The 12,513-nt window shown below is 39.9% G+C and overlaps 1 protein-coding gene across 1 annotated transcript in view; it reads right to left on the bottom strand.

Annotated features, from left to right (window-relative positions):
• The window catches only part of DYNC1H1 (dynein cytoplasmic 1 heavy chain 1), a 46,902-nt gene that overhangs the window by 23,941 nt on the left and 10,448 nt on the right, over nucleotides 1-12,513 (bottom strand). The window contains exons 13-35 of the mRNA XM_075503598.1: nucleotides 12,319-12,495; nucleotides 12,095-12,205; nucleotides 11,893-12,012; nucleotides 11,432-11,671; nucleotides 10,722-10,877; nucleotides 10,238-10,351; nucleotides 9,500-9,610; nucleotides 9,210-9,419; nucleotides 8,658-8,804; nucleotides 8,266-8,432; nucleotides 7,380-7,553; nucleotides 6,447-6,612; nucleotides 6,180-6,368; nucleotides 5,902-6,096; nucleotides 4,912-5,194; nucleotides 4,536-4,636; nucleotides 2,926-3,085; nucleotides 2,386-2,629; nucleotides 2,021-2,204; nucleotides 1,319-1,531; nucleotides 902-1,140; nucleotides 635-791; nucleotides 1-228 (exon numbers count right to left, since the gene is read on the bottom strand). Of these exons, the coding sequence (XP_075359713.1) occupies nucleotides 1-228; nucleotides 635-791; nucleotides 902-1,140; nucleotides 1,319-1,531; nucleotides 2,021-2,204; nucleotides 2,386-2,629; nucleotides 2,926-3,085; nucleotides 4,536-4,636; nucleotides 4,912-5,194; nucleotides 5,902-6,096; nucleotides 6,180-6,368; nucleotides 6,447-6,612; nucleotides 7,380-7,553; nucleotides 8,266-8,432; nucleotides 8,658-8,804; nucleotides 9,210-9,419; nucleotides 9,500-9,610; nucleotides 10,238-10,351; nucleotides 10,722-10,877; nucleotides 11,432-11,671; nucleotides 11,893-12,012; nucleotides 12,095-12,205; nucleotides 12,319-12,495 (4,086 nt within the window). The remainder of the gene's footprint in view (nucleotides 229-634; nucleotides 792-901; nucleotides 1,141-1,318; nucleotides 1,532-2,020; nucleotides 2,205-2,385; nucleotides 2,630-2,925; nucleotides 3,086-4,535; nucleotides 4,637-4,911; nucleotides 5,195-5,901; nucleotides 6,097-6,179; nucleotides 6,369-6,446; nucleotides 6,613-7,379; nucleotides 7,554-8,265; nucleotides 8,433-8,657; nucleotides 8,805-9,209; nucleotides 9,420-9,499; nucleotides 9,611-10,237; nucleotides 10,352-10,721; nucleotides 10,878-11,431; nucleotides 11,672-11,892; nucleotides 12,013-12,094; nucleotides 12,206-12,318; nucleotides 12,496-12,513) is intronic.

Here is a 12,513-nt window from a genome sequence, read left to right as displayed (position 1 = left end):
CTGCAACATTGGGGATGCCGCTTCTTCTCCTTCATCTTCTTTGCCCTTTCGCCTTCGCTGAGCTTCCTCCTCACCTTCATCCAGAGGAATGCTTCTTAGTCTGGCCAGGAAGTTATTGAATATCATGTCTGTACTGAGAACATCCTCACTGAACCAGACCATGCCACACCTTGACACAGTAGCCAAAGTGGCATATTTCAGATCCTGCACCTCAAACATGATACGCACCTAAAGAGTAGAAATTTAAAACAAGAGTTTGAAGTAAAAACAAACAACCAACCAAAACCAAAGAAAACACTCACCCCCAAAAACCAAAGACATTTTAAAATAAGTTAATTTGTATTTAGCCTCTGAACAATCAACAGCAGCATTAAACTATGCTAAGGCAAGTTCATCATTATTGACTGTTACCCTAGACTTTTATATAATCCACAAAGTTCGTCTTACAGGGTCAGAGTAAATACAATGTGAAATGTTTGCTTCCACAAAAGCTCCTAACTCCAGCAAACCACAACCTGAGATCAGTATTACTCTGCTTGTGATGAGAATGAGGGACAGCACTAGTATGGATTAAGGTAAAAGCAACAAGTTTATAGGACAGCACGTAAACATCATGTAAAAAAAGTAACATTACATTTGGTGGAAGGCTGAGACGTTCTCCATTTGGCAGAGTCAGTAGTTTGTTGTCATCCAAAACAGAGTTCAAGTTCTCAACCCATTCAGGGTCTACATCACCATCAAAGATAATCCACTGACGTTTTTGTAGTTCACCTCTCACGTTGTCTATGATTCTACATTAAAGGAAATATTTATTGCAGTAGGGAACAAAGACTGAGTAAGGCCACATTATCCATGGCACAAAGGTAGTGGCCATTTTTCATTTGTGCTATTAAAGACTCACTTTCTCAGGACATGTGTAAACAAGCCATCTGTCCATTCTCTGGTGTTTGGATCCAAAGTACCATAGAGGTGATCTTTGCTGATTGCTTTTGGATCTATAATATGAGCAACACCTTCCACACCCTCCAGCCGTTCGAGGGCTTTCAGAAGTACTCTCCAAGCCATGCTCTTTCCACTTCCAGAGGGACCGACCATCATCAATCCATGATTTATCTGTGTAATCTGATACAGCTGAAGAACCTGTGACAGAAGAAATGATGTACCAATTAAGTCTTAACTTCAGTAGTCAATTTAAGCTTCCATGTATTTGTTGCTTAAGACAAGAAAAAGGAAAAAGCTTTCCACCCTTTCATAATAAAAAAGGAAGTTTAGTCTTATACATAAACTTCAATTCCACAGTTTCAGTTTTGTATTTTACCTTTTCAACCCACATGCCACCAACTTCTTCTCCATCACCATAGGTAAGGTACATTTCCTGACACACTTTCTTAAGCTCCTCTCGCAAGGCTGTCATCTCCCCACGATGATACTGTACTCCAGGGAATACATCAGAAAGGAGACTGAACAGCAATGGAATGTCTTCTGCAACCAGTTTTGGTACCATAGTTTCACATACACTTTGGATCAGGATCTGCATAGAGAGTCATGTTTTGGTTAAGATTTTTTGTTAAGTTCTCTTTACCAAATGTGTCTGACAAAGAATACTTCACTAAATACTTTATTGATAAAGCACCAGACCAGGGTGGTGTTGGTAAAAACAACCATTGACAGGGTTTTCAACTTTGAAACTACACAATGAATTCCTATTGATTTTCAGTTTATACCACTGTAGTTTCTTATGCCTCTTCACTATGCTTTTGGTATTAACTGCTGAGAACTGAGCAGCAATAAGCGTTATGAATGCACCACCTCATAAGAACAAGCCTTTCACTATGATTCAGGGACTCCTAAGACATGTTTAACTTGGTGCTCCTAAGCTATCAAATTACCACCTTTTGTAACTAACATTACTTTGCTTGCATGGTTTAACACTAAATGGTAAACACTGCAGTGTTATTTGCTTTGTTTAGTGTGCATCCTGTACTTTATCACAGAAGTAAAGAGCTCACACACACATTACCTCTTGTTCTGGTAAGTTCTCAGCGATCTCTCCCTCATCAACAACTTCACCACGCTCTTCTTTCTCCCGCTTTATCTTCTGAATCCTCTCCCTCTTCACATTACCTGCACTAACCAGCACACTCTTCAGTGCTCTCAAGCCAAAATCATAGTGACTTTGGGAGGACAGCTGTTCATCACAAAGCCTAGGAAGCAAAAGAGACAAAATACAACTCGATTCTCAATAGGGACCAAAACAACGCTCAATAAATGTCATTGTTTACTTGAAATGATTGCTGCACGATGTGCTTAGTCAGTTGCAAAGAACATTACAGCTTTGAACAATAAGCTCTATTTTTACTGACTGGAGCCAAACTTGTTACTCACTTGAAGAATGGTACTATCTTATTGGCAAGCACTTCAGCTGTACGGAAACCTTGGGAGTACAACATGACCTGGGCAATCAACTGACGGTCTGGTTTTGTCATTGCCAAGCTACGGAACAGCTTCTTCAAATTGTCAGGCAGATTTGATCTGCCTGCATAGCCAGGATTCATGGTGATGAAGATAGCCATGTCAGGGCTCACTTTGACTTGTTTGTTCAGCAGCTCACAAGTAATAGGTGTTGCAGCTGAAAAGAGAGTGCATTTAGTTACACCTGAGTCAGTGATCAATCACCCTGAGAACAGAAGTCATACTTTATTCTATTTTAGTTTCCCACAGTAACGGACAGCAGGTCCTCTAGTACTGCAACTCGAATACTCAAATACAAGTTTCTACCAGCTGAAAGTTACTTCAAGTTTTTAAGTTTTGATAGAAAGTGGCTTCATCCTTGGACTGTTTGGGAGAAATGCAACTGAGCAACAGAACAGCATGAAGGATGTTAGGGATGCTGTACAACACTATTAGGAATGAATAATTACGTACTCTTGTCATAGTTAGGGTTGGAATGCTCTCGTAAGGCTTCCTGGATGCACTGAACTTGCTGTGAAACGGCAGAGAGCATACGCTCCTCCAGTCTGTTGAACTCATCAAAGCAGCCCCATGCACCAACTTGGCAAAGTCCCACAAAGATGCGTCCCATTGCCTGCACATAGAGGGGAAAATTCACTGAAGTTTCATGATCACTCTCGCCTATGCATAGGCAAAGGGAGCAGAGAAGAGCACTTTATACAATGCATTCAAGGCAGGAAGGAGCTGTATTTATACTCTGTAGTACTGTAAGAGTTATGAAAGGGTTCTAACAGACTTTCAGATGTTCACTGCTTCATAGAATCATAGAAGATGATCACAGCTTCCTATTACTACATGCTGTACTGCAGTGTACTCACAAAACAGTCAAGCTAAGTCCACTGCATGTTTTGTCTGCTGATACCATTAATGCCAGGTGCAGTCCTAGTCCTTTATTGCAAGGAGGATACTAGAATTACAAAACACTTCAGAATAGCAAATTGTATGGCCAGAGTATGATAAGGCTTCCACCTAAAGAACAACCTTCAAGGTAGGATTCAGCAAAAGGCAACATGAGGGAATATGATGGAGGTCTAAAAGCCACTGGTTTAGGATGAACATGAATCAGCTGTTCACTGTCTTTTCCACTACAAGAACTAAGGAATCATTAAAAAAGACAAAAGAAGGTGCTCCTTCATAAAGTGCATAGTAATGCAGTGGAACTCTTTGGTAGAGAATGCTATAGAAACAAGTCTGCACATGGATTTCAGGGGAGAAACGAGTACCTGGAGAAACATTCACTGGAGCATGGACAGAGTAACCCATTCTCAACTTGGGACCTCCTGATCCTCACAACTGTCAGAGGTAGGAAGGGGACTGGGGGCAAGGGGGCAAGGAAGGGGACTGGGGGCAAGGAGGAAGTTTCATGCACTATCTGTGATCTTACTACTCCCTAGGTACTTTCTTACAGTCACCACTACAGGCCAAATGTTGACTAAATGGACCCCTGGTCTGATTGACATACACCTGTAAAGAAAAAAAACCCAGATGGGCAACCTGATGGAGTCCATGAACTATCCTAATTCCTTGTCCATGTTTTATGTTGTTTTTTATATATATACCTGACCGAGGTTTTTATTTTGGGATGTTTGCTGTGTTCCAGTTTACAGCGACATTTCATTTGGTTCTCAGTTTGGAGATGTCATTAATTTTTAAATATCTGGGTAAATTTTCTTAGTTTTGAAGAATCTTTCACATGCTGAGGCAAACTCCACAGTTATGTCACAAAGGATAATCTGGTAATAGTACAGCTATTTTGGCAGTCTCACACTCTCATCTGTTCTCCATTAAACCAGTACTATCAATGCAAACTAACCAGTTTATGTTACTTCCCTAAAGCCAGTCTTAAGCCCCTGCCCAGTACTTCCTCTTCCTTTCCTTCCATTTGCTGGGGGGAATAGATATCAGCTCAGTTAAGACTTATAGATAATCATCCTGAAAATAAACACTGCTAGCTGTTTCAGAGTTTTGAAGAGATTCATATTGCTTGTTAGCAAAGACTACATTTTTTTAATCAAACAGCTTACCTGGAAGTCAAATGTTTCATCACAGTTGAAAACCAACACAAAGCGGCCAAGCTGATGTCCAAGAGCCTTAACAGATTCCGTTTTACCAGTACCAGCAGGACCTATTTTTGAAGTGGGATAGACATGTTTTAGTGTTTATCATCCAAGGTACCACTGCCTACTCATGTAATTTGCCAGCATCCTGATTCTGATGTCCCTGACAAGAGGGTTCAGTGAAACCTAAAACTATTACAGCTTTCCCCAAAACAAAGATTGTTTTGTTCTTCAATATCTTAGTTATAAGTGTTCTGCAAGTTTACATTAAAGCTATATATTAGAGAGGATAAGAGTTTATATACTTGTCTCAAGTTTTCATCGTACTTCAATACAAACTTACCAAATGGTGATCCTCCAAGTCTTGCCTCTAGAGCTTGTGTCATTGTCAGGTAGCAGCGGTCAGTAAGAGGAGTCTGTACTAGCTTATCCTGAACACCAAGGTACTCAAAACCATAGTTGAATTTGGCATTTGCCATCTGAATGGAGAGCTGTTGCAACACATCTGTCTGCTTTGGGTCAAAGTAGAACCGCATTTGGCTGAGCCACTCAAAGGATTTGGAGTTGTCAATCTTGCTTTTGATCAGTGATCTTGTAACATCTCTCTGGTGCACCAACTCGGTGATCTGGAGAATGAAGTAAACTCCTTAGACCACAGTAATACAAGCCATTGCTAATAAAGCCAGGAATCCTACAGCTTTTCAGATTAGCATAGTAAATTGCCATCACTTAGAAATCACGACCTACCAACAGTCTCTGCCTTAAAAATCTGTTGCTACAAAGACAAAACTAACAATGTTGACTGCTTTTGTTAAGGACTTCCCTAGCTTTCAGCAAAGCACTCCAGTCTATTTAGTCTGTTAATCCATTACACTACTGAACTAGGTATTTTACTTGCTAGAAACTATGAAGACAAGTACTCCTAAACCAGACCAGATATTTCCCTCTAAAAATCTAGAGAAATAACCCAGAATGATTTTAAATTACCCCCCCCCCCAGTCCTTATCTACAAACAACAGCATATAATAATTACAATAATAAGCAGCTTAATGAGAAATTTTACTTCTGAATGAAGAAATCAGTAACTTCCACATTTGGAAGAGCTAGTCTGAAGATCAATTCAGTGAGCTAGTCTATAACATGCTGTCATGCATTAAGCTGACTAGAGTGAAAAACCACCACCACCTACAGGATTAGGGCTTGATGCAGGTGCTTAAATTGCATGAAACTTTTTCCTAGAGGAAAAATAAGTCTTAGACTAATCAATCTTTTCATTAAACTTTTAAAAATCCTCACCTGCAAACCCAGAAGAGGAAAGGAGGTTTTTACTTACCAAGTGCTCCAGCTTCCTTCTGCGAAGAGGTGGCTGCTCCATCAGCACAGAGTCTGCCAGGACATTGAGTGTGACCTCAACATTAGCTAGCACAGAGTGGAGAGGACTGTTGTCTCCAACTCCACCCGCACCATTGAGGGCTGACTCGACATTCTCAGACCATGCAATCTGGGCTGACAGGACAACAAGCTGAGCCTGTGTAACAAAAATCCTCATCAGATAGTTTTCCTCACTGATGTAAGCAAGCTGCAGTATGCTTAAGCGTTCCATACTGATACCTGATATTTGTCAATCCAAGAGATGTAGACTGCTGGATCAATTGAAGTTGCTTTTCCAAAGATTTCTACTTCAGTAACAGATTCTGCAAGCAGTTTAGCAAGGGTCACTCTCATTTCTTTCTCAACAAGAGTGAGCCACTCATTGATCTTGGGATGTTCTGTGATGGAGACCGGTGTTTTGAACAGCACCTGCAAGAATTAGGTTTAAGTCAGCCCACGTTCATTTATTTTCAGGATTCTATTTAAAAAGAAACACTGCGGCTATACCTCCTCTCCTTCACGTGAGGATATCCCAAGAACCACAGAATTCTCTTCATTGAGAATAATGCTAGAAACACCAGCAAACATCTTCTTGAAGTGTTTCTGCAGCTTAGCAACATTTTTGCTGTTTCCAATGATTTCAAGCAAGTCTTCATCACCAACAAAATAAAACCTAATAATCACATAAAATTAGATCTGTATCAGAACTCCAACTATCACTTTTAATTTATTTATGCTTCATAGATGGCCACTATATGGGACTAATTGACACTTATTTCCCCAACACTGCAAGAGTGCACGAATCATAAATTTGCTAGAAGTTATACTTCAGTTCTAAGATTAAGTGTCAGTTCATGTGGATGTGGACTGTACCATACAAAAGTGTATACATGCTCCATACTGTGGATCATTTTCTTTACCTATCCCTCCTTGAAATACCCACAGAAGAGCATGGGATTGAATTAAGTCTATTAGGGAGGGAGAACTCCCACTCAGTACTTCCCTCACCCTTACTCTCTCATGCTAAGTGACAAACTAGTCGAGGACTACAGGTTCAGTCAGAACCAGTGACTTAAATACTGGATTGTGACAGTTTAGACACAATCCTTCAATTCAGACACCTTCAATCAAATGCCAGAATTAAGCAGTTCAAAATAGAACCTGTAAGTTTACAGAAATCAGCTGCAATGGTTCCTTAAGCAATATCTGAATCCTACAACCACCCACAGATGAGCAAGTAAGGGAAGTTTTAGTCCCACTTCCTGAGAAGTAGCTATAACTGAATTCTGTATTTAGACAACACAGATTTAAATGGTCATAACATCTTATATATATGCAATACATAAAAACTGGGAGAGGCTTTACAGAACAGTACATGAATTCCTCCACAGAAACATCAAATTACTTTATTTCAAGAGTCAACTAAAGCCAATTTCTTACCGAGGGAAAGAGGACCTCTCCCTCTCCAAGTATTCTCCCAGTGCCTTCTGTATCTTCCCAAGCAAGTCAGCCAGTCTCTCTAATGACCTCTGCACACCTTGAATGTTAAGAACATCCATCACAAGTGGAGATTTGGACACCTTTTTCATGAGTGCCAGAAATTCAGTGCTGATGCTGCAAGTAAAATAACACAGTACATTAGTGCAAACTCAGTAACCACAAGCCAGCAGAACACCAAAGTTATTTGTCTCTAAATGACCACTGCCTCTCTAATTGTTGCGGCTGCCCTAGGGAACACAAGGCTAAAATCTCAAAGCAGCTCTTCATCTACCTCAAGTCCACAACAACAAAATCTAACTTTTTTGCAATATTCAATCTATCAGTTCCACTGCTGAAGGTCTGTTTTATTTGCTGAAGAGATGTATAAATCTGATTTTTTGATCTGACTGGAAGTGTGTGGAATGAATAAGGATGACCAGAGCAACTTAAAGCAGAGGAAGAAAATGACGTTTGAAGGGTGAGACTCAAGGCTGCAGCAACAGAAATCAGCCTGCTTGTTGCAGCCACAATGCCAGAAAAATCCTTGAGGTAGCTGACTGGAACTAGCAAGAAAAACCACCTGAATCCCAATCATCTTCTAAAAATTGTACATCAGACTGTTTATTATAAACCTTTTTCTGTCATAGTTGTATACATGCACCTCTTGCCGTATTTGTTTGCTTGATGAACTTACGTCTAACAGCAGGGCTGTAATCCAGCTGGACCAGGTAAGAATACAGTTAGTATTTCAACTTAGAGAGTGCTACACTAAAGTCATGAAGTTGCAGGCCTATCCACATGGTGCCCCAAGGGAGGCAAGAAAAGAACAAAGCAATTAAAAAGTAACCTCTGGAACCGCTGGGTCTCCACAGGAAGCAAGTGCTTGATGTCTGCACTACCAGTAAAGATACCCTCCAGGTACACCCATCGCCTTTGGACATCTATCCAGACATCGAAGAGTGCCATGATACGGTTCAGCTTATCTTCCCAGCTAAGGGCATCTTCCTCAAACACCTAAAGTTTAAACATTGCATTAATATTCATTTTAATAGTATTAGGAGTTCGACTGCTAAAAATTATTAGTGGAAACAGTTGTTTGAGAGTTACAAAGTATGCATATGCAATTAATTGTCTGTCAACTTAAATAGTGAATATAGTCCCTGCTGACAAATATATAAACTAAACAAGAGGGGAAGGCAGAATTAAATGAAGGTTCTTTAGCTTTGTTCTCTATTTTACCTTGTAGTAGGGCGATAGCTTCATAGCGGACACACTGTTAATGTGCTCTTTTACTTTGTTGAAAAGGTCATCCCATCCACGAATCAAACGACATTTGTTCTGGTAATTGACCAAGTCCAGTTCATAAGTGTTCCACACTTCTCTTATCTGAAGAAAAAAATGTTTAAGATATGACATCAATCATTTCTGCTCCAGCATAGTTACAAAGTAGAAATGCATTACAGTAATCATAGATTTTACTTTTTTCACCCAAGGATTCTGGGTTTATGCTCAAGCTTTTGTTAAAAATATTGAGAATGTGATGCAGTTATGTAAAACTTAAACAAGGCGGGGTCTTTGCAGTCATTATCAAGGACTGCTTTTCCCAAATAATGCAAGTTTAATCAGAGGAAGGTTACATAGTTTTAAGCTGTTCCCCAAAGCAGTGATCCATGGAGTCTCAGCACTTGTATCACCAGCTTAGACTGACAAGTTTACTACACAAGTGTCAGCCACCCAACAGCAAGCCTTTGGTTTGCTATTACGTGCATACATACAAAAGCGGATACTAGCCTGTTTCAAGAACTCTTCCAAAGCCATCTCTCCCTGAGCCACGAGCAGTACATCTTTGACGATTGCTTCATTTCTCTGTAAATCGACATCCCAGATCTGACCCAGGGTCAGTTCTGAGACAACCCAGTTAACGTGAAGCCTTTTCATCAGCTGTTTCCAGTGGCGATCTTTAAGTGCCTCGGATTTCAGTTCAATAACTAACATGTTTATCTACAGAAGACAAGAAAGCGAGTTACATCCTTGAACTTGAACTATAATATACATGCATTTTAGAAATGAATATAACTCACCTTCATGTAGCCCTTCAGAAGTCTCTGAACATACTCATAGGAGGCATACTGTCGCAAGCGGGCAGGGAAGTTTTTCAGTTGGTTCAGCAGTCCATCTAAGTTTTGTCGAAGCTGTCAGTAACACAAAAGCAGTGAAATCTTTCTCTGCAAGTGCTGTGCACATAGTTGTACAAGTTTGAAGTTGTCTGTGTATTTTTACAGAAACCTCTCACTAATGAGATATTATTGACAGTACAGGTCTTTTAGTGTTATACGTATTTGCGTAAGATGTGGTTACTCTATAGCTGGGAATGTAATTTTATCGGTCTGATTAAGATTTATGACATAGTATTGTCACAGGCAGTTTATGGCTTAGTGTTCCTACCGCTCTCTACCTCTTGAGCATTGAACTAAAACCGATGCTGTTCATCCAACCATATAATGAAGTTTAGCTAATGAGGTCCAACAGCCTATTTAAAAACAGCACAGTTTCTTCTCTATAGATGCAGTCCAATCTCAATTTCAAAGTACTGGAATTGCATAAATCCCCTGCAAAATTACTCAAGTTGTGACAAACCCTGTGAATTTTTTTTAGCTTCGCGTGAGAAGAAACACGCTCACAAGACACTGAAAAAGGTACCTAAACACTGAAAACAATCTGGAATGTGACAATTGAGAATGTCTGTCTCAAGAGGTCTAATTCCTAATTTGCATATACTTGCGGTAGTTACATTGTTTATGTGTACAGAAGTGAAGTACCTTGCGAGGCTGTACTGAAACCCAGGGTTGTTCCTTCATTTGATCAATCTGTTCCCAGACCTTAGAGAGTTCAGACCAGACGCCTTTGAGATCCTGCAACTCTTCAAGGGCTACCTATAGTAAAGAACATATCAAACGTCAGCAGTTATCCCTAATTTCTTCAAAGTCATTAATGTGGGGGAGTTAAACAGAATACTTTTAACATGTCAAAAACCTTCAGATAGCTTGCCAAGTCAACAGAACTGCAATAGCAAGTGACCCAGATGAGATTTTTGCATCTCAGGTCACATAATAGCTTCACGAGAATAAGACAGTCAAGGAAGAGATCACAGACAACCTCTTAAGGCTAGAAATGAACAAGTGTGGAGATTGCGTCTTGGCGCTAGTACATCGCAGGCTACAAGTCACTCTCTTAAGGAAGAGAGAGATGGAACTGAAACATTTTTATCTGAAACTGACAAGAAGTTGTGTTAGCAGGTTGTACCTGGACGCGCTCTTCACTGCCACTGAGTAGTCCTGTATCTGTTAGTTCCAGAGCTTCCTTGGCTTTCGCACACTTCTCACGATCATCCTTCAGCCTACCAAATTTTCCTTCGTAAATGGTAAGAGCTTGAAGAGCCTCTTCTGGACGCAGGTTTCCCTAAAGTTTGCATGGTATACATTAATCCAAAATTCCTACAATCAAGTTGAAGCCAAGTTAAAAGCAAGGATTAAATTCTAAATGTTGTTTTGTCTCATTATTTTTCCATTTCCAGTTTGCTGACAATAAGGCTACATACTAATCAAGAATAAGTCTCATCCCACTTTTACATGCAGTTTTTGGCTTTACTAAATACTACCTTAGGGGGAAGAAAAAAAAAAATAGAGGGCAAAAAAACAGCTTGCTTTTGAATCCTCCTACATGCATGCCTCTGACATATCCCTTGTTTCAGCCAAAGCTTTGTTAGTAACTGAAATTGTCTTACTTTCTGCACCTAAGAGAAGCCTATGTTTTAAGGGTAAATTTCCCTCTGCCATCCACCCCCACCCCCCCAAAATCAACACATTGGCAAGTTATTACACAACCCTCAAAAAGACTTTTACCATCATCTAAACGAAAAACTGCAAAAAAGCATAAAAATAAACTGCCTACTTCTTATTGAATGCAGAGAATCTACCTCATTTGCTGAATCAGTATTAATCATCACTACTTACTGTTACAGGCTTTGTTTTCTCCCAGTCTGTTAGCAAGTCAGTTGTTCGGCTCTCCACTGCACGATCCTCTTGAACTATCTTCATCTGCAAATTTGCTACTTGTTGTTGAATGGCAGAATCCTTTCTACGCATGATATCATTAAAGGCACCCCATTCTCCTTCAATGTTGTCAATGTACAGCCAAGAGGATGGAAACTGGAACCTTTGTTTCTCAAGCAAGCGCTGACCATTGCGATAAAGCTACAAGAGAGAGTGGTTGTTAAGTTAAAAAGACAAAACTAACTTAAGTCACAAGGCTAAATACTCAACATATTTTAACAAGCGCTCACTATAGAGTTCACAGGATTCCTCAGGATATGAAGTTCAAGTCTGTTCTCAAGAGAACCCGAGTATCGTGAAGCTGCATCTTAAGAGCTAAGCCTGACATTTCCAGAAATAAGAATCATTAGCAAGAAACGTACCTCAACTTGCTTTTCAAACTGCTTGATTTTACGTTTCAAGGACTGCACGTATGTGATGAACGTCACTGCATCTGATGTGCTGGCAGTGTCCACTGAATGCTGCTCCAGTTCTTGGCGGGACTGTTTGGGGCACAAATCAGTGTTTTAGAAGTCTAGAACAGCTGACCTGAAAGTGAAAAACTGGAATTTAGACTTGTCTTACCTTAGAAATTTGTGAATGAAACTCCGTCATATTCTGACCAAGCATTTGGCCAAATTTGCTGAGCACTTCCTTGTGCCAGGAGTCATACTTCAAGTTCACCTTTGATTGTACCTATAATTGAATAAAATTACATAATAGTAATTTGTTGGCCTTGCTAATTTTCTGCTACACACCCATTCTGAAATTTAATGCATTTATCACAAACAATAATTACAATTTCTTACCTTGCCATAGTCTATGACAACGGGTCCAAATTCCTTTCTTGTTTCTGCATTGTCAAATGTTCCTCTTGCCTTTCTTATCTGAACTAAAAGGGCTTGCCACTTATTCAGGTCTTCTCCAAGACGGTTGTATATGTTTTCAGCCTGCATATCCCACAGACACTGGTACTGCAGCCAAACCTAATTGAAGTATTTCAC

Source organism: Mycteria americana, chromosome 5, assembly GCF_035582795.1.
Source record: "Mycteria americana isolate JAX WOST 10 ecotype Jacksonville Zoo and Gardens chromosome 5, USCA_MyAme_1.0, whole genome shotgun sequence".
In the NCBI taxonomy this organism is placed as follows: Eukaryota; Metazoa; Chordata; class Aves; order Ciconiiformes; family Ciconiidae; genus Mycteria; species Mycteria americana.
This window is presented reverse-complemented; position numbering and strand designations above follow the sequence as displayed.